The sequence below is a fragment of the Mesoplodon densirostris genome, chromosome 2 (assembly GCF_025265405.1).
Source record: "Mesoplodon densirostris isolate mMesDen1 chromosome 2, mMesDen1 primary haplotype, whole genome shotgun sequence".
Taxonomy (NCBI): domain Eukaryota; kingdom Metazoa; phylum Chordata; class Mammalia; order Artiodactyla; family Ziphiidae; genus Mesoplodon; species Mesoplodon densirostris.
The window spans coordinates 20,067,842-20,089,893 of record NC_082662.1 but is presented as its reverse complement, the minus strand read 5'-3'; the positions used below and the strand labels follow the sequence as shown (position 1 = coordinate 20,089,893).

Genomic DNA, 22,052 nt, shown 5'->3' with positions numbered 1-22,052 from the left:
TTCAAATCTTTTCCCACTTTTAACTTGGGCTCTCTTTCTTATTAAGTTGTAAGAGTTCTTTTATGTATTCTATATAGAAACCCTTTGGAAAGTCTATGTCTTTCAAATATTGTCCTTGCTTTCCTTTTTCATTTTGAAAGAGTATCCTGTGAAAAGCAAGTTTTTTTTGTTTTTTTGTTTTTGTTTTTTGGATGAGGTGTTGACTCCATGTGTTGACTTAAAAAAATCCTTTGTGCTTTTTCAGGGAGATCAGCTCAGTGCTTTGTGACCACCTAGAGGGGTGGGATGGGGAGGGTGGGAGGGAGGGAGACATGAGAGGGAAGAGATATGGGGATATATGTATATGTATAGCTGATTCACTTTGTTATAAAGCAGAAACTAACACACCACTGTAAAGCAATTATACTCCAATAAAGATGTTTAAAAAATGTATCAAGTATAAACGCACATAAGTATAAAAAATAAAGACAATAAATAACTTTAAAAACCCACAGAAAACCTTTGTGCTTTTTGTGTCATATTTAGGAAATCTCAGCCATACCCAAGGTCACTAAGATTTTCTCCTATGCTTTCTTGTAGACGTTTTATAGCTTTAGTTCTTAGGTTTAGGTCTATGACCCACTTCAAGTTAATTTCTGTATGTGAGACAAGGGTCAAAGTTCATTTTTTATCCCATATGGCTATCCCTTTGTTCCAGCACCCGTTGTTGAAATGATTATCTTTTCCCCTGTGCACTGAAAACTATAAGACATAGTTGAAAGAAATTAAAGACCCATATAAGTGGAGACATATGATTCTTTCTCCTTGGGGAATCACCTTTCTGACACTATTGGCTCTCTCCATGTATGTTTATTCCCTTTTCATTAATTACTGCTCTTTATTCTTTTGAGGTTTTTTTCTATCACCTTAAGATGGATGCTTACTCCATTAGTTTTTCAACTTTTCTCATTTTTAATATAAGCATTTTAAAAATATACATTTCTAAGTATTATTTTAGCTGTTCCCACAAGTTTTAATATATATTATTTTCACTATCATTTGATTCTAAATACTTTAGTCTAATTTCTATTATGATTCTTCCTTGTCTCATGAATTGTTTAGATGTTTCTTAAATTTCAAATAAATTTCAGGGAAGTTCAGGTTCAGCTTGAACTTCACATCCAGCCTCAGGCTTCTATTGGAGTAGAGAGAACTGCATGTGCCAGCCTGTAGATGGTCCAATGGCCCAGTCAGGGACAATGTCGTCCACATGGTGGTATCTTTCCTGTGACTTCAGTGACTGAGCACTGGCTTTGATGAACAAGTACAAAACCCACCTCTGCATTTACGAGGGGGACATGAGTACACACCATCCATTTCTGAGGACCAGAGGCTCTCTGCTCATTGGCCTTTAGCATGGGTAAAACACTCCTTTTTGCATCCAGTAACAGAGACTCTTCACTTCTTCAAACATGAGACCACAAAAGGAAGACCTAAGGAGGAATTCACAGCCTGGACACTTCAGCAAGGTCTTATGGCTTCTACCAGCCACTTGTCTTCTGAGCACAGAACTCTGGAGCTTGGCTGTCTGCGTTTAACTCCTGGCTCCATTATACATCTGTGTGACCTTGGGCGAGTTACTCACTTTTGCTGTGCCCACAGTTTCCTTAACCATCAACTGAGGATAGTAAAAGTACTCACTTCATTGGGTTATTGGTGATAGAGAGAACATTTAAAGGTCTTAGAACAATACATAGGGAGTATTATCACTATAATTAACAGAAATAGGTAGAGCTGTTGCAATAATCCATTTGCCATTCTGTGGTCACAAAAATAGCTGTTCTACTGTGTGATGTGGATTCCCCAGGAAGGAGGTAAATACACAGCGATGACAGTATGAACGAGATAGCAGGTACCACGGAGGTCGCCAGTGGAAAATTAAAACCTGCCCTTCCTGACAGTCCTTTAGTGTAATTCAGATGCGTCGAGCTGATGGAGCAGTCACCTAGGAGACATGCCCTCCCAGGAGACTCCGTTGCAGTGGGTGATACAGTGAACCACTGATTAATAGAGTCAGTGTCCATCTTCCCAGGATTCTTCTGAACTTGACCTATGACCCTGACCCTTTGAAGCAGAGGACACTGCTTCTCTGTTGTGACACTGGGGACTCTGCATTACTCTGCTATGAACTTTGACTTGAACTGAGGGAGAGGAGAGCAAGGTTTTTTTTTTTTTTTATTGTAGTGATGAAGTGAATTGTACATACTGAAAAAATACACGATTTCCATGCCAGTGGCTTTTAATCTTCCTTATTAATTTTGTCTTTTTGTTTTGTTTTCTGTTTCGTAAAGTCAACTGTTTGGTGATGGCCTTGGAGTTGCTTACTATGTATGTATTCATGGCGCCAAGCTTGCACAGAATGAAAAGCCACTTAAAACAAATGGAAATGGCTGATATGAAGCTATCATGGTATGCATGAAAACGTGGAGGAGCAAGACACGATTCCTCTTCGTCAAGGTCAGTTACGTACGAAGACCAAGAAACATTTCATTCTCGGGCTTGTCCATGTGCTTAAGGATTGGCAGTAACTTGAGCTCTGTTCTGTTTCTTTGGTCTCCATCTAGATCTTTGTGTGTACGTGTCTTGATAAATTCTTCCTCACTGTTCATCCACTCACTCATTCAATAAGGCCAGGTACTATCTTAGATATTGAGGCTAAAACAAGGAACAATATTGATTGTGTGATTTATTCCAGGGTAGACGTTCATTTCCTTTCCGGTGGTGTTTTCTTCATGGACATTAGAGAATGAAGGTGATTTTTCAAGTTAGGGACCCATCTTTCCAAAGACGTGTAAACTTGAAAGAATGTCAGAAACAAGTCTGAGAAGAAGGTGTATTATTTGTTCCTTTAAAAAGAATAAGGCATCCTTCCTCTTGCTGAACATTCGGTTCAGAAGCCTTCAGGTGTAGCCAAGTAAGGCTGGGGTGTCCATGCTGATGGGGAGCAGGGAGCCTCAGTGGCCTGGAGCAGGGTGTCAGATACAGGTGGGTTAAGGGGGGCAGACACCGGGGAGGGAGGCAGGCCCAGCATGGGGTGCGGGAGCCCAACAAGGATGAGGACAGTGTGCCTACACAGGGGTAGCCCAACAAAGGGTGCTGAAACTCAGCGGGGTGAGGAGGATGTCCATGCGGGAAGACGGCCCAGAGCAGGGCAAGAGGGAAGGTATCCAGCAAAGGGGCAGGCTGATGGCGTGAGAAGGCTGAGGAGGGGACCTGCTCAGGAAGGCAATCCAGCCTGGAGTTCGGAGCCCAAGTGGGTAGGGATGTGTCTGTAGGAGGGCAGCACAGGACACTGGATCCCGAGCAGGGTAAGGAGGGCACCCGCAGGAGTATCAGAACCCAGGTGGGGTGAAGGGGACTTTCCTGTAGTGGGTCTGGGTGCAGGGTGGGACCTGACATGGGGTGCTCGAACACAGGTGGGTGTCCACATGGGAAAGGGGGTGGGTGATGATTTAATTTAAGATGATACAGAAGGAGTGATTGAATAAGTAACTATAATAAGATAATGGAAGCTAGTTTTCTGTCAGAGAAAGGAGTTACAGATTTGAAAAGGGAGAAAACTAGCAACAATTCTTTACTGTTGGACTAGAGTTGGAAGTATACGTGTAAACACAGGTATGTATGCAAATATGTTCATACGCACATAGTTCCCACCTCTGTGCCAGAGGCCTAGGAACAGTGAGACACCGAGAGCACCCGGCACACACAGCTAACTCCTATCTCGGTTCCTAAATATGACTGTTCTCCATTGAAAGGAATCAGGGCTCCTTAGAGGAATGGCTGATGCCAGCGCTGGGGCAGGGAGAGTACAAGATAATTCTGGAATAGTTTGTTATGCTAGAAAGTTTAAAGAGGTACCCGAAGAGTGATGGGCACATGTCAAAAGACACAGAGACCACCTGGAAGGGGCAAGTGTTGGCCAAACCTGGGATGGAAGTGAGCATAAAATCGAGACAGTAACAGAATATAACCAATGAATGAAATAGGAAACCATGAATCTTGCTGATATGAGTAAATATGTTTAAAACTTGATGGGGATACAGGAGATTTACTTTCATAGTAACTCCCACAAAGTACTTATTAATTACAAGGAAAAAAAGAATAATTTGACAGTGCAGAAACCTGGGAGACACTGTCTTAATCAAGGGCTCAAAGTGAATTTCATCGGTAATAGGACAAATTAAAGATGGATGTGAGAAGAGGACAGCATCGCTTCTGTGATGTTCCTGCCAAAGGTGCACAACCTGACTCTGACCCTGAAGAAACATCAGCCAAACCCAAACTGAGAGACGGGCTACAAAACGACCAGCCTGCAGTCTCCTAGACTGTGAGCATCCTGAAAGGCAGGGAGGACTGGGAATTGTTTCAGACTGAAAGAGACTAAAGAGACCTGACAACTGAATGTACTGCGTGATAAGGGACTGGATTTTTGTTGTTGTTGTTATAAAGGACATTACTGGAACCACTGGCAAATTTGAGTGGGGTCGGAGAATCAGAACAATGTAATGTATCAACGTTAATTTCTTGAATTTTGTTTTTTCTCTTAGAATGCCCTTGTTTGTAGCAAATACAAATTAAAAAATTGTGGGTGATGGCCACCATTGCTGACGACTTACTCTTAAAATGGTTTGGGGAAAAAAGTCCTTTGTACACCCAAACCAGTAGAAGCATTTCAATATGCACTGCCAATATACTTTATTTATCTACTTTTAAATTTATATACATACACACACATATTATGGACATGTTGTGCTATCCCAATATAATATGCCCTATAAAACTTATAAAAATAGAAATGTAAATCAGATAAGAAAATAAAACAAACAGAAAAGACACGGTTACTGAAATTAATTTAGGAGGGCTCAACGTAAACGCTGGCGAGTGTTGGTACCCTGACCTTGTAGATAATCTTCCCAGTTTATTATTCATCACATATTTAATGCACAGCAAGGCTCAAAAGCTGGGCTCTGTGCCAGGCAGTATAGAGGCGACACACGTGCCTATTCCGAGTTCGCTCACTCCTGAATTATCCCGCCCTCCCCCATGGGAGCACCCTGCTTTGGAGAGATTAGGAACACATATACGTGGGTAATCTAGATGTTTCTTAGAATCCAAGGACCTTAAATCCTACCTTGATTTGGGGACCTGCAGATCTTTTCCAAATGAAATTGAGATTACTGGGGAAAAAAAGCTTCAATGCGTTATTTGTTTTGAGAAAGATAAAAAAAAAATTATAAGGCGTTTCAACTATATAGACACGAGAGAAAAGTTATTTAAATTATGTTAGGGGACTTCCCTGGTGGTCCAGTGGGTAAAACTCTGTACTGCTAATGCAGGGGTCCCGGGTTTGATCCCTGGTCGGGGAACTAGATCCCCCATGCCGCAACTAAGAAGTCCACATGCCGCAACTAAGAAGCCTGCATGCTGCAACAAAGATCCCGCGTGCCGCAACTAAGACCCAGAGCAGTCTAAATAAATAAATAAATATTTAAAAAATTATGTTAGGATAAATCTCAATTAAATTATAGGAAGTATTAAATATTATACTGGTTCTTTCTCATTATTTGGTGACTTCAAACGTCACTTCTTCAGACAGGCCTTCCCCAACCACTCTAGTTAAAAACTGTTACCCATGAAGTCACTCTCTACCCCTCCACTATTTTATTTTCTTCACAGCAATACCTGTTATCATCTGAACTTCTGATTCACTTGTTTGCATGTTAAATATATTTATCTCCTTAATGTTCCATCAGGGCTGGAGTCATTGTGTTCACCACTGTCTCCCCAGAACTTCAACTGTGGCCGGCACAATGCTTAATAAACACTTATTGAATACACAAATCAAGATCGAATGTGGAATCTGTAAACCAATTGTCTCTAAGAACACAACAGCTAACCTGACTATTCAGTGATCTCTTAATATGGCCGAAAATTAGGATACCTAACTAAATGATCTAAGACCCTTTTTAACGCTTGTTTTTGAGACAAAGTATTTACAATGGAAGCTACAAATATAATTGAAGACAGCTTCTTCATTTCAAAATCTTATATTTGTAACTTCCTAAATGTCATATATACGATGCAGTGGTCTGAGGACCCAGCGCTAGTCCATGAACTTCGCTACTGGTCCACAACAAGGTTTGGTATAGAAATTGAGAGAAAGGGTCTAGGAACATTTTAGCAAGTTTACACTGCTGTGACATTCTTATTGCATTTTACAAATCTGTGACAGTTTGGAGGAAAAACCTGGTCCTTCACTAAGCAATAAATTTGAGAAGCATTCACCTACAGTTTATGCAAAAGTGTGTTAAAAAGGAATAAAAATGTTAACTACCAGACTGGCAAAAATTTTCAATTCTGAAAGTATAAAGTATTGGTGATGCTATGGAACAATGGGAACTCTTCTACATGGCTGGTAGGAATGCAAACAGGTACAACTTTAGAGACTATCTGACAGTCTCCACTAAGACGGTGAAAACGTGCAACCTGACAAGCCAGCAACATCATTCCTGTTTATATACCCCGAGGAGACCCCCCCACTCTCACCCTCACATATACAGGACACATACAGAACATTTACAACATCACTGTTGCAGTAACAACATCTCAAAAATAACCTAAATGTCCAACATTAGAATGGGTAAATAAAGAATGGTATATTTGTAAAACAGGACAGTATACAGCAAGGGACACTGAACACATATCTCAACATGGATTAATCTTACAAATATAGGGGACTTCCCTGGTGGCGCAGTGGTTAAGAATCCACCTACCAATGCAGGGGACATGGGTTTGATCCCTGGTCCGGGAAGATCCCGCATGCCATGGAGCAACTAAGCCCGTGCGCCACAACTACTGAGCCTGCGCTCTAGAGCTCGCGAGCCACAACTACTGAAGCCCGTGCACCTAGAGCCCGTGCTCCGCAACAAGAGAAGCCACCGCATTGAGAAGCCCGTGTACCGCCACGAAGAGTAGCCCCTGCTCACCACAGCTAGAGAGAGCCCGTGCACGGCAACGAAGACCCAATGCAGCCAAAAATTAATTAATTAATTAATTTTAAAAAAACACAAAACTTTGCAGGTCAAAAGGGAGAGGCATGGTATTAAAAAAAATCTTACAAATATAACATGGAGAAAAAAACATATAATTATGCCATTTATAGAAATTTTTAAATAATGTAAAATTCTATGTATTCCATTAGTGTTACAGTTTTCATTATACAGATCCTGCACATATTTTGTTGGATGTATCTTTAAGTATTTCATGGTGCTACTGTAATGTTTTTTAAGTTTCAATTTCCAAATGTTTACTGCTAGTATAGAGACATGTAGTTGATATTGTATATTGACCCTGTATCCTACAACCTTCTTAAACTCACTTATTAGTTCTAAGAGTTTTTATGTAGATTCCTTTCTAAATAGACAATCATGTCAACTGCAAATAGAGCAAAATTTAAAAATAGTATACATACATACACACAGTATTAGGTTGAACCAGAAGAAATGCCAATACAGGTATCCAACACTTTTTGAAAGTCTGCTTTATGCTACTTTGCTTTTACAAAAGACCTACGTTAGTACCTGTTTTCACTAACTGAAAGAAATCCAAAGAGGGTGTTTCCCTTTTACAAAAAAAAAAAAGGCGAAAATCGCATTCAGCATGTTTTGCAGCAGCTGTTATAGAGGCAGTGCGCACCGCAAGCAGTGAGAGTGGCACCACCAAGCTCCTTCCCGGGGAACTATCCTTAGCATCTCAGCATCTCAAGCCACCTTAGCTTTGAACTGTGTCTGTGAGCATCTGTGCTTTACCTCGATTTATTCTGTGCATCCTTTGGTAAGATGTGTCCTAAGGAATTGCTTCTTCATTTTATACCATTTCAGCTTACAAAAGGTTTTGTAGAAACACTAGTTTTGGAGAAAGGGGGAAACCTGTATTTGACCATTTTGGCCTACAGATACACCAATTTCATATGGTTAAACTTAATAAAAAGTTAAAATTGCATGGGAAATGATAAACATGGAGTTCAGGATAACGCTTATCTCTGGGAGAAGACAAAAGGAGTTCAATTTATTAGTAAAATTTTATTTGCTAAATTGGGTGGGCACGTGGTTTTTCTTTATATTAGTCTTTATCCTTTTTGCACAAGCTAAAAATTGCCCGTTTTTTGAGAGCCTGAGACCGTGCCTTTACACAGGAGGAATAACCAAACTTGGAAGTCATTCACCTGTGTCTTCCCTGGGCTCCTTGTGAAAGCAGAGGCCAAGGCAAGGGCACACACAAGGAGCTTGTTTTGGGAAGTGACCTCATGTGACAAGGTGGGAACAGGGAAGAAGGGAAAGCCCGTCCTCCTTCTGTCCAGGTTGTCTTACCAAGCTGGTCACCTCTGTGAGCAACTGGGGCTTGATCCTGCTAGGAGCACTCTGAGGAGCCAGAAGCCAAGGAACCGGTGGCTGCAGAGTAGAGGAGAAGGGACGTATTCACTGGCTTCAGCCCCCCACTGGTCAAGGACTGCCCTGTGAGATGTTAATTAACTCCCTCACACTGCTACGTCTGCACCTGCATCCATACGGATGAGCATCTGTGCACAGTCAGCAGAGAAACACTGGGACAAAGAGCAAGATACCCACAGTGCCACGGAGGCCAGCTGCTGTGAGCTTACACCTGCACACAGGTGAGTACTCTCACAACAGCTGGAGTGAAAACGTGGGCCAAAAGCTTGCAAAGTGGGGCAAAAGAGGTGCCCATACATATATACATACATAGTACATACACATATGTACATATTTTCTATATATTATATATGTATAAAAGTATATTACAAAGAATGATAAAGTCAAGAAAAAGGGGGGATTGCATTTTTTTGTGTGGTAAAATATACAAAACACAAAATTTACCATTTTAACCATTTTTAAGTGTACAATTCAGTGGCATTAAGTATATTCACACTGCTGTACATAACCACTATCCATCTCCAGAACTTTTCATCATCCCAAATTGAAACTCTGTACCCATTAAGCTGTAACTCCCAATTCCCCACTTCTCACAGCCCATGGCAACCACCATTCTACTTTCTGTCTCATATAAGTAGAATCATACAATATTTATCCTCTTGTGTCTGGCTTATTTCACTTAGCATAATGCCTTTCAAGGTTCATCCACAGTATCAGAACTTCATTCATTTTTCAGTCTGGAAAATAGTCCATTGTATGTATACACTGCATTTTGTTTATTAACTTATCCGTTGATAGACATTTGAGTTGTTTCCACTTTTTGCCTATTGTGAATAATGCTGCTGTGAACATTGGTGTACAAATATCTGTTGGAGTCCCTGCTTTCTTTTGTGTATATACCCAGAAGCAAAATCACTGGATCATATGGTAATTCTATGCTTAATTCTTTGAAGAACTGCCATACCATTTTCCACAGCAGTTATACCATTTTATGTTCCCGCCAGCAATGCACAAAAGGTTCCAATTTCTCCATATCCTTGTCAATAATGGGTGTGAAGTATCTCATTGTGAATTTGATTTGTATTTCCCTAATTATTCATAATGTTGAGCATCATTTCATGTACTTATTGGCCATTTATACATCTTTGGAGAAATGTCTATTCAAATCTTTTGCCCATTTTTCAATTAGTTGTATATACCCCATTTGGTTTTTGTTGTTAAATTTTAGGAGTTCTTTATACATTCTGGGGATTAATCCCTTATCAGATATACAATTTGAAAATATTCTCTGCACACGTTTTAAATTCTGATAAAGTCCGATTTATCTATTTTTTCTATTGTTGTCTGTGCTTTTGGTGTCATATCTGAGAAATTAATGCCAAATCCAATGTCAAGAAGCTTTCTCTCTAGGTTTCCTTCTAAGAGTTTATAGTTTTAGCTCTTACATTTAGGTCTTTGATCTATTTGGAATTAATTTTTGTATATGGTGTAAGGTAAGGGTCCAACTTCATTCTTTTGCATGTGGATATCCAGTTTTCCCAGCATTATTTGTTGAAAAGACTGTCCTTTCCCCGTTGAATGGTCTTGGTATCCTTGCTGAAAATCATTTGACCATATATGCAAGGATTCATTTCTGGACTCTCTGTTCTATTCAATTGGTTAATATGTCTATCTTTATACTAGTACCATACTGTTTTTTTTAATTGAGATATAACTGACAAGTAAGTACCACACTGCTTTGATTACTACAGCTTTGTATTAAGTTTTAAAATCAGCAAGTGTGAGTCCTCCAACTTTGTTCTTTTTCAAAATTGTTTTGGTTATTTGGGGGTCTCTTGAAAGTCTATGAATTTTAGGATGAGTTTTTCTATTTCTGCAGGAAACATCTTTGGGATTTTGATAGGGATTGCACCAAATCCATAGACCGGTTTAGGCAGTACTGACATCTTAACAATAATAAGTATTCCAGTCCATGGATATGAATATCTTTCCATTTATTTGTGTTGTCTTTAATTTCTTTCAGCAATGTTTTGTAGTTTTCAGTGTATAACTGAAAAATGGATTCTAAAGCAAGCTCAATCACTCTGTTACTCTGAAACTACTGTATGAGACTTGGCTAGGATTTCTTCCAGCTCTAAACTTCTATGATTCTGTAGTGTTTAATCTAGCCTTGAAGTTAACTAAATTTTTACTAATTCTTGGCCAGAATGGCACTACAGATTCAACTGAACAAATATTTACTGAAACCATATTATGTTCCAGGCACTGTCAAAAATACAGTTCACTTTAACATTCTTCCTTTGAATCCCCCTTTTCAATTCTCAAATTTAAAACAAATCACTTTCCTCAAAAGATTTATTTCTCCTGGATTGAAGGTTGTATTAGAACACTCAACAATTGATTAGGTCTAAAAACCAGAGACTCAGGGTATTTCAGTTAACTTCCAGATATCATTTATTTTTCTTAAGTAATATTTTCTATTCTTCTTTAAATGGAGGGTATAGAAACCAAACGCTCGACAGAAAGATTATATTATGAATATGATTATACAGACCACAGAAGAATTTGCGCCAGTGTATCTGAAATCACAATTTCAGATTCAATCTTCTACATACTACTTAACCTCACCCAGCTTATAAGTCTGTTTCTCTACCACAGCTCTGTATCACTAATCCTCCATAAACATCTTACATAATCCATTCATTCAACAAACATTTAACAGGTGTTGCCGCGTACTGGGAACTGTATTAGATGCTAAGTGTCACTGATCAAAAAGCAGGACCAGGAGACCAAGAAGAGATGTCTTAATATACCCCAGCCATCGTCATTAGAAAAATAAATCAAATGTCGTATGGTGAGTAGGTCAGTGGAAACAGTTTCATGTGCGAAGGGTAGTGCTTTGCGAAGAGACTAATCCAAAAGCCACATGCATTTCTTTATAAAGTCAGTCCTATCTGGAATGCTGCTTCGCATTAACATTTACTGAGTCCCCTCAGACACACAGACCCAAATCAGAAAGGAGAATCACTCCAGTTTCTCCCATCATAAAAACGTAAATTGCATTTTGAAGACCTCTCATGTTCAAACCAGAAGGCTGCGCAATTTTTCGTTATTTTAAGAAAGGGAAAATTGGGGTTAAAAATGTCAAGTTAATAAAATCACACTGGAACAAATTCCAATCTGTTACAGAAAAATTAGCTACTAAACCTGCAGTGCTCCAGATGGAGCCACTGATTAGCTGAGCACATGTATAAAAACTAGCAACCGTGCTGCTGCTGAAACAGAAATCACGAGATAAGCCTTTTCCTCGGTTTATTTTTCTTACAGTTTACTATATTCTTTACTTTTCCTCCTCCACCTCATGCAATTTTCGAGAAAAACCGATGAAAATGTAGAGCCCAAATCCAGCGATCTAAAACGAAGATTCACCTTCACATGACAATGGCACCTGTGTTACTCAGTCTACCATTCAGAAGAGGGTCAAAGCTCATTCCAACAATTATAAAATTATCAAGACAAAAACCTTTTCAAACCTGGAGAAAAAACTAAAATTCTTTTGAAAATAAAGCATTTAATTGCAATCAGAATTATTTTGCCCATAATCCATCAGAAGTGGTTTTTGTTTTGCTTTGTTTTTTGCAAGTATGTGGATGACCTGCACAAACAGGTTATTCCAGAAGAAACTAAAGCAAAATAAGACACTGACAGTGAGAAGCAAACTATAAAGAAAACATTTGATTCTCCTTACACTTTATATCCAAGTAATGATCCATATATAATTTTATTATATAAACATTTTATATTCTGCAGCTTCAGATAGTATCATGAAGGTTTTTATATAAAATTTACTATGAGTTAAGAACTGTATGTAATGTGAAGTCCACTGAACTGCTGCTAGAATTTCTGGTGATACGATTTCCAATATAAATTTAGGTTAGATACAACCTCAAATGGTTTTAAAATTGAAAACCAACCAGAATTCATCACTTTGGCGAGTTAAACAAATCCCTAGGCTATAGTGAAAAAAGAAAAACTTGGGACAGATAAGATTGTGAGGTTTCTTGAAAAATTCTTACAAATTTTAAGATAAACTTGTAATACATGTGGTTTCTCACAACAACAAACAACAAAGTCAATGTAATTATTTATTACATGAAAATTTAGAGCTCTTAAAACGTATTTAGAAAACTAGGAAGAATGATTTCAAAATGTCTACACTGTGACTGAACTTGGGAAAGAAAATAGCATTTGTAAATGTAAACAAACCCAAACGGTAAAAACCTGGTGGCTGCCACCCTCTCCCTCTCCCCTTCCAGGTCTCCTGCACCTCTAGGCTGGTTTCCACAAGCGCACCCCAACGGGCCCTGCCTTTGGCTCTCCTGCCACCACTCTGCCCTTCACAGGTTGTGGCTGACCTTTCCAATGTGTAAGTCTGACTGCCACTCCTTTGCTCAGAGGCTACTGAACACAGAAGGGCAAGCTCCTTGAGTCTGCAGGATGCCTCACACTCACCTTTCCAGCCCAATTGCTCTTGACTTTGGCTACATGTCACCTCAGAGCCAGCCACACAGAACTGCTCACTACTCCCTGCAGTAAGCGGTCCACGCTCTCCTGATTCAGCTCTTTCGCTCATTCTGTTCCCTCTGGCTGGAAATGCCTTTCCCTTCCCTGCTAAACTCCTACCCAACTCACACAGCTCCTCTGCAATGCCGTCTCCCCGTAAGATCTTTTATTCCAGCTGGCTGTGATCCTACTCCTCTGTTACCTCAGTACTTTCAAGTGTCTCTAAAGGCACGAGTATTCTATCTTACATCAAATTACTGATCATCTCCACTGCAGGACTGTAAACTCTCTGTGGCAGAAGCTGTTTAAATTCCCTGAAGCAATTGGTACAGTGCCTTACACACTGGAGCACTCAAGTATGTACTGAGTCAAACTATATCAAGTTCTGCTCCATGAGAGTCACTGGAAGGAAAATACTTAGAGGGCATAGATAGCAAATTAAAAGGATCGTGATAGGATTTTTAAACGAAGTCTTAGAACATGCAAAATTCATACCAGTGGCAGAAATATTTTACTTTTGTATGACTAAGACCCACAAGCTTTTGTGAGGTCACGACGGAACTAAAAGCGCACATACAATCTCTTTTTCCAGTTAAATAATGAATGAACTAAAGAAGAGTAACCTTTTAAGAAAATAAACTCAATCATTTTGCCCTGGCCAGGTTGTAGAAAGTAAAACAAGAAATACTAACAACTCTGTCAAAATGAAATCATAAATAGTCCTAATTATGTAATTAGCCCTAGAAAAAGGCTTAAAATAATTCCTTCTTTTGTGAATTAACTCCCAAGTAATAGGAAGCCAGGCTAAAAATCACTTAGCTTCTCTTTAACCACAGGCTCCAAAAATGAATGACTACATGAATAAATGGATGAACTTAACAGGACTTGATTCAGAGTTCACTAGAAACCAGTACTTCTCAAAATGTCTGTGGGGGAAGGACTGGATTTTAAATATTTCCTATCTGTTGCAGACTGATAGTCTCATAAAGCATAATAAAAATGCCCCAGCAATGTCTAAAGTTTGGTGCACACTTCTCTACCTGTCACGGACCAGTAATAAACTTTGCAAACGGGCAGCCACATGCTGTTTCCCCGACCCGCACACATTTAACACACTACCAAAGGCAGGGAAAGGCAGGGTACATGCCTACCTTCTGCTCTGGCACCTCAAACACAGCTTCATGGACACTGCAAGCAAAAAGTGAGGTAGGCAGATCACTTAAATCCATCATTTCTTCCAAATCATCTTCATTTTCACCAAAAATCATCTCTTCTTCCTCTTCTTGGTCACTGCTACAGAGATCTGACTGGCTATCATTCCAAGATTTCATAGTGTCCCTCAGCATTATCCCCTAAAAGCAGGTCTTTTCCGTTCTTAAAGTTCTAAGATGTCTACCAGGCATCTACTGTTAAAAAAAAGAAAACAACAGAGATAAGACTTTGAAGGCCCAATGACGCTCCAATTAATTCTCAAGACAGCGACTCATCAAATGAAGCAGTTTTATTCAGGAAAGATCAATCAAAGTTTAAATCACCTCATTACAGTCCTCATAAATGAATTCTATACATATTAATTTGATTTGCTTAGCATACTTTATGTAATATATTTCACTGGCAATGACATATTACGAAAAAAAGGCTGCAAGTTTTCTAGTGAAATGGAGCTGGGGGGATAATACAAAATGAGATACTATCAACATGTACACCAGTTTACAAGCAGTAGGAAGGAAAATGTGAACCAGAACTGCCTTTGCATATTTGTTTGGGATTTAGGTCTACAACACTGAAATTGGCAGAGCAGAATAAAACCCACACTGATTCACTCACCATCTGCACCCTAAAATATGGTCTGCAATAAGCTGACTTTACCTTTTTTAACCAATTTGTTCTTTTTGAATACACTCTCGAAGAACTAAGTTACACAGAACCAAAAGTTCTATACAAAGTTGGTCTTTGCTAATATCAGAAATATTTACAACGGGCAAAATCTGACATAGAAGACAATTTTTAAAATGTCCTTTCTCTGAATGCTTAAAAATCAATAATTTTAACCCTAAAGCATGGAGCTGATAGTGTCCCACTGTTAAATAATGAACAGAGTCTCTTACAGGACTGTTTATGTGCATTTTTGTCTCTTCTGATGAACTGCACTCCACACCCACCAAGCAGACTGCCTTGAACATAACACATTTCAAGATGCTGGAATTTAAGTAATACTTATCAGGCACAGAAAAATTAAGTGAGCATGATTATTACTACCTCAATATTCCCCTTGTGATTTTCTCTTTTATTTCAAAGAAAACGAAGTTGCAAATATATTGCTTATATAGAAAACAGTACAGAATGTTAATTATGGGAAAAAATAGTGATTATTTTTCCCTGTTATTCCACTATATCAATCAGGAAAGACTAATTCTAAAAAGTAAAATCTTTACTTGTTTTCAGAAACATTTTCTGAGTGTCTACTGCATGCCAGGTACAGGGAGCTATGAGATGAATCAAACATGGTTCCTATCCTCAAGAAGATCCCACCAAAGCAAGAATTTCTTCTCTTCAATAATACCCCTAAAGGACCTTGTTCCATTAACTGGCTCCTATACTTTTAATTTCTCCGTCTCCACCCATTCATTCCTCTTCTTCAGCAAACATACCTCTTCAAGATTCCCCACCCCAACCCCGGCCCAATCTTGAAAAAAGAAAACCTTCCATTTGGAGTCTGCCTGCCCCTCCATCTACCTCCCTCTGTCTCTGCTTCCCCTTTCCTACCGGCTTCCTGGAAAGAGGAGTCTCCTCAACTCCAGTCACTCCTGAATTCAGGGCAGCAGGACTCCTGCCACCCCCTTCCAGCTAAAACTGCCCCCATTAGACAGCAACAGCCTCTTCGTGGTGTCCTAACCCCAGGCCTCTGCCTGTCTCTGCAGCTCGGGACCGCCGCCCACCCATTCCTTCTGGGAGGTCTCTGTGCCCCTGCCCTCCCCGGGCTCCGTCTTTCCCGGCTCTCCTTCCTCCCCAGCTGCCCTTGTCACTGGCTCCTCTTTCCCTACTCACCCCTTACAACGTCTCTTCGAGGTTCCAACCCCATCCTCTTCTTCATCTTACTCTCCCTGGGTGGTTTTATCCAGGCCCAAGGATTTTAACTACTCCACCACCAGTGTGTCTCAACTTTGTTTCTTGCTTCCCTGTGGTTGACACACACAACACATGTATATCAATACAGTCTCTCGCTTCAATAATTCTTAAGCGAGGAAAGATGTCACCGAAATTGAGGGGGAAGCAAGAGCAGAATCTTGGGCATTGGAGGCGATAATGCGTTGAAAACCGACAAGATCCCAAAAGATTCTCATCTGCCCCAGGTCTTTCCTGCCTGTGCACACTGAACTCCACCTCTCTCTCCTGAGTTCTAGACTTGTATTTTTAGCTTTCCTTTGAATATACCTATCTGGTACTACAACTGTTTAAAACTTATTCCTTTAAGTAGATGACTGTGCTGGAAATCTCTGATCTGGACAGGGGCGTGCTGGGCGGGGGGGAAATGGTATCTCACTGTGACTTTCATTGTAATCTTTTCTTTAAGCCTGAATTGTTAGGTAGGGTCCGTAGCTTTGTTCATTTCTCTGTTATGTACCTGATTATTTGTTTACAAATCACTCCTAAGCTACCAGAGCTTGAGTACCTTTGAATCCCCAGTCCCTGGCACAGTTTCTAGCTCAGAGTATATGCTTTATAAGGATTACTGAACGCAAGCTGGTAGTATTGTGTTTACCCCTCTGATACGGCAGCACAGACAAAGGAAAATTTAATTCTGCACGAGATGAGAGACAGCTTCCCCAAAGGAGGTTATGGTTAGACTTAAAAGATGAACAGAATTTCAGCAGGAAGAGAACGGGGTGCATTCCAGGCGAAGCCAACAGTTCATGGACAAAGGCGGGAAGACAAAAAGAGGAGCAGGCACAAGATCATGAGATTTGGTGTGGCCAGAGTGGACCAGGTTTGGTGGGGATGGCACGGAACAAAGTGAGAAAGGTAGGTTTGGGCCAGGCTGCCTTGAAAGTAGGGTTACAGAGTTCTGACATAAAAATTAGTCAATATTAGCATGACATTGAAGGTTTTAGGCAGGGAAATGATATAACCAACCTAATTTAACTTTTCAGTATCACTAAAAGTGGGCTGTCTTTACCTCTTATCTCTGAGACACTAATGTCTTTATCCTCCCCCTCCCCATTAAAAAGAGGTGAGGAGGGGGCTTCCGTGGTGGCGCAGTGGTTGAGAGTCCGCCTGCCGATGCAGGGGACACGGGTTCGTGCCCAGGTCCGGGAGGAACATGCCGCGGAGCGGCTGGGCCCGTGAGCCATGCAGCGTCCGGAGCCTGTGCTCCGCAGCGGGAGAGGCCGCAGCAGTGAGAGGCCCGCGTACCGCAAAAAAAAAAAAAAAAAGAGGTGAGGAAAACACCTGGCCTGGCTGGAGAGTTAGGGAGCTTTGAATGGCTAGATTTTGAAATTTGAGAAAGTCAAGCTATTTTTGATAAGATTTTCTGTTTGTCTCAAGTTCCTTCCTCCAACCTCTTAAAAAAAAAAAAAAATCAGAGCACAAGAAACAATCCTTCACCTGACTTAAAAAAAAAAATTCTTAGAATGTTACACCTTCATTTCCTGTTTTCTACCTTCGTTTTGGGGTAACTTTTTCTTTTGATATAATGTCAAACAAAAGTCGTAAGAATAGTACAAGGAATTCCTGTGTACCCTTTTCCTGTATACAATTACTTACATTTTTGCCTATTTTAAAAATCATTCTCTCATTTTTATACATATACATTTTCCCCCAAACCATTGAGACTGAGATAGGATATGCCCCCTTTACTCCCAAATACTTCAGTGTATAAGAACAAGATCATTTTCTTATACAACCTGCAGTTCAATTATCGAAACCAAGTACTTTAACATTGATATAATACTTGTATCTAAATCAGAGTCAATTTTCACATTTTGTCAGTTATCCCCTATAATATCTTTTTTTTTTTTTTTTTTTTTTTCTTTTTGCGGTATGCGGGCCTCTCACTGTTGTGGCCTCTCCCGTTGCGGAGCACAGGCTCCGGATGCGCAGGCCCAGCGGCCATGGCTCACGGGCCCAGCCGCTCCGCGGCATATGGGATCCTCCCAGACCGGGGCACGAACCCGTATCCCCTGCATCGGCAGGCGGACTCTTAACCACTTGCGCCACCAGGGAGGCCCCCCTATAATATCTTTATAGGTATTTTCCCTTCAATTTTTTTACATTATTGTTAAATTATTTGCCTTTTGTCCCAAGATATTTCAATAATCTTTATAGTATTGCTATATTTTCTTCACTTATACAGTAGTGTATATTTGATACAGCTTAAAAGGATGGATTAATGAAATACCATAGTAACTGCAAACAAGTTTGAACAATATTTAAATATATCTCAGAAAGATTCAGGCTCCATAATCAGACTCCTCTAGATTTAAACTCTGTCCCCTGTATTCTAAGTTAGGTAAATTACTTTGCCTCCCTTTCTATTTCCTCAACTATAAAATGGGGGTGATAATAATAATCCTTATCCAATAACGATGTTAGAAGTATTAAATGAGAGAATACATGCTGGGTGCTCAGAATAATGCTTTGCATATAGTTGGTGGTCAATAACTAATTATTTTTACATAGGCACAATCTATGTCAATGTATTGTTGGGTCGAAAGGATCCCAATAATATCAGAACCTTCAGTGGAACTGATACTAAAATAACAAAATGAGAAAGTGCACACCCAAATGATCTAATTCCAAGCAACAAAAAGGATACAAAAATAACTAACACTTTGTATCATTTCAAGAAAACTGTTCAGTCGCAGATCTATCAATAAAATCAGCTCCAGAGCAACCACTGGTAGTAGTAATATAGCCCCAGTACGAAATCATTTAAAGATTTAAAAACAGAGAGCTAACTGAGAAAAGGCCATGGTGCACTTTTTAAGGGCCTCAAAGAATTTTATGTTGTAATTCAGTGCACACAGTATTAGAGATGTTGTCTTTCATACGATGGTTCTCTTGCTAAAGGCCTGCCAAGAGATTTTTTTGGATATAGCTTAAGTCAACATCATCAACCATTTCACAGTTTTCTGACATCATAAATGCAGCTAGATTTGAACAGAGAGATAGGATCAGAGTCAACCAGTGGAAAAGGCAATCCTAGCACATCTGTAAAGAAATCATCTTATAAGGTAACTCCGCTGGTACGTAAGAAGTCGTTTGGTTTTATTAAGGAAAAGAAAAAAACTTACAGGAGTACACAGCCTCTACGCTGATATTACTGGAGTTGTTGCTAACTCTGCCTCACTGCAACTCCTACAAGACTAAGCCGTCCCTCAGTTTACTAACTCGGGGAAATATTGATTGGAAAGGGCTGAACCAATATCCACCAGCTTCTGTAAGCCAAGGTCTGTGCTAATCAGGGTTTGGCATCATCTGCAGCACAACGGTAGCTGTGGCTGGCTTCCGGCAAATTGTTTCTTCAGGGAAATATCACATGAGTGGAAAACTCCAAGTAGCATGACCCTCTGCTCTGCTACAAGCCTAGTGACAGAAGTAATCCATCAGGGGAAAATGTCAAGCACATGGCTTTGACTTTGCATTTTAAATTCTGATCAGGAAAAGGTAAATTCCTCCTCCTCCTCCAGGATTAAAAAAATAATAATTTTTCAAAATAGTCTGCTTCTCAACTTGGTGCATATTTAAAATACCTTAGCTAGATGCACTTTATTATGTTTTGATGGGCTCAAAATGCTATTGATCAATACTGGAAGCAAACAAAATATCCCATTTCCAGCTCTACAAGTGCCCTGCTGAATAACCTTGGAACAGTCACTTGGCTTTTTGTATTACATTTGTCCTCTCAACATAAAATGAGGAAAATACTCACAGATGCTGTTGAACTACTAAATACCTTTTTAAAACGTCTAAATTATAAATTTAGACTAAATTCCTTTTTTTAAAAAAACCCTCTGGATTGTCAATGCGGGGGTTCTGAATAGCTATCCTACAAGCCTCTATCTCCCACTTCCTCCCCACTCACTACTTTTAGGTAGAATCTTACTACTTTTTAGTAGCTGTGGTAAGAAAAAAAAAAATGGTGCAACAGTAAAGATGAAAATTAGATTTTTGAATTTTGTATGTTTCAATGACCTATGCCCTCTTTTCACATTTGTCAGAACAAATGAAAATAACAGGTTTTAAAGAATAATTGAAGTAGAGATGTAAAGACTGATGCTATTTGTTTCGCTGAATGTAACTCATTTCCTCTCACTATAACCTCTACATTCTAGGGGAAAAGTGGAGATCCACTGTCTGACCTCCACCTTCTGTAGTTCTTTGGGTCTAAATAACAAACGGTATTGAACTTTAGACCTCCCATTATTTCACAGGTTTCAGCCTAATAGATTTCCAAATCACACTATTTTTCATGCTGTTTTGCCTAAGTCTTTCAACCAACGTATCCACTAGTACCATACAAAATTTGTACTCATTTGTAATCCTTAACATGAAAACGTTTAAAAGCTTTACAGACGTTACAATTCAATAGTGGGACAAATCTTGTTTTCCTGAAAAGCACTGAAATCTCTTCCCACGCTAAGAAAGAAAAGTTTTGCCAACCTGGTAAAACATAAAGCTGACAGCGTGGCTAAAGAAGGGGCTCTGAGTTTTCAGGCCTTTCACTGTCTTCCTGCATCAAAAATCCATTTCTAGAGAACCAATATATAATATCCCCACCAAAAAGCACGAACTTAGTTGATACACAAACATCTGTATTCTGAGTCTCAGTATTGTGTGTTTTTATAATTTAGTATTTTGAATCAGAGCTAATGAAACAGTCTTAAAATTAATTACTTTAAATCCTATGTAATCACAGCTACAAATAAGTCAATCGCTTATGAAACTGTACATCTGAGACTTCTATGAAACGCAGAGACTTCTATTAAAAGTTTGAATAAACGTGGTGTGCTAGGTAACTTTCAACAAGAAGGAGCGAATACTTCTGGCTTTGAGCACTGCACTAAAACATCACTTTAAATAATCCTAGTTTGTATCTGCAACACGGATCTGAACTGCTCCCTGCACTAGACTCCTAATCCCTGAAGGAGATGATCAGATTTTGCACGGAAGCTGGGACGAAGCAACCTGAAAACGGACCACTACTGCTCTATTGGTCCAGGCAGCAGATGGAAGCAGACAAGTTTCAAGAAGTTATCGAATAGGTAATGCGATCGTTACCCGCGCATCACGGAGGAAGGAGAGCAAGAAAAAAGGAGGGGCTTCCAACTTCTGGTCGCCCCTGGACTGCACCCTTCTGCCTTCAGGAGCACGTTGGCTCTGTCAGCTTTTCAAAAAGTCAAACAGCTGTTGGGAGAGAACGTTTTTCTTGGTTTTGTTTTCCAAGACACGACCGACCCCAGAGCTGTCTGAGAAGAGCCTGGACGCCAGAGGGGCTGGACCCGGAAGGCAAAGGCGCAGCACAGCACCTCTGGGGTCTCGGGCACAGGAGCTCCCACCCCTCCCGGCACCTGCGGACCGTTTCTTTTTTTAACTTGCCACACCCAGTGCCCCCCATCCTCCCGAGGGCCGGGTGCTGAGCCTCCTCGGAGAGGCGGGCGCCGGCCCCACCCTGCGAAGGGGAGACTCACCTGCTCGCGTGGCCGCCGCAGGCAGGCAGGCAGGCAAGGAGAGGCCGGGGCGGCCGGACGGGCTACGCAGGAGACGGGGCGCCGCGAGGGGCCGCGCTTGGGGAGAGGCTGCGGGCGGCCGCCGGGGTACAGTCTGCTAGGTGGCCGCTGCCCAGCGCCTAGCCGCCACGCCCTCGACGCCCGCGGGAGCGACCGCCTCCGCCTGGGCGCGAGCCGCGTCCTGGAGAGCGAGGCCGTCGGCGTCGCGCGCGCGCGCGCCCAGCCCCGCGCGGCTCCGCCCCGCCCCCACTCCCACCTCCGGCGAGCGCGC

At 40.6% G+C, this 22,052-nt stretch overlaps 1 protein-coding gene and 1 non-coding gene across 3 annotated transcripts in view; one reads left to right on the top strand and one right to left on the bottom strand.

Moving 5' to 3' along the window:
- RCAN3 (RCAN family member 3) overlaps positions 1-21,833 on the bottom strand; it is a 28,523-nt gene extending 6,690 nt beyond the window's left edge. Inside the window, exons 1-2 of one of the 2 annotated variants that reach the window (XM_060089157.1) lie at positions 21,743-21,833; positions 14,204-14,458 (exon numbers count right to left, since the gene is read on the bottom strand). In XM_060089157.1, the coding sequence (XP_059945140.1) occupies positions 14,204-14,398 (195 nt within the window). In that variant the 5' untranslated portion in view covers positions 14,399-14,458; positions 21,743-21,833. The remainder of the gene's footprint in view (positions 1-14,203; positions 14,459-21,742) is intronic. The other variant, XM_060089158.1, reaches the window with a different exon arrangement.
- Positions 5,333-5,405, top strand: TRNAS-GCU (transfer RNA serine (anticodon GCU)). The gene has a single exon. It is a non-coding gene; the product is annotated as a tRNA-Ser (tRNA).
- Positions 21,834-22,052: the final 219 nt, after the last annotated feature.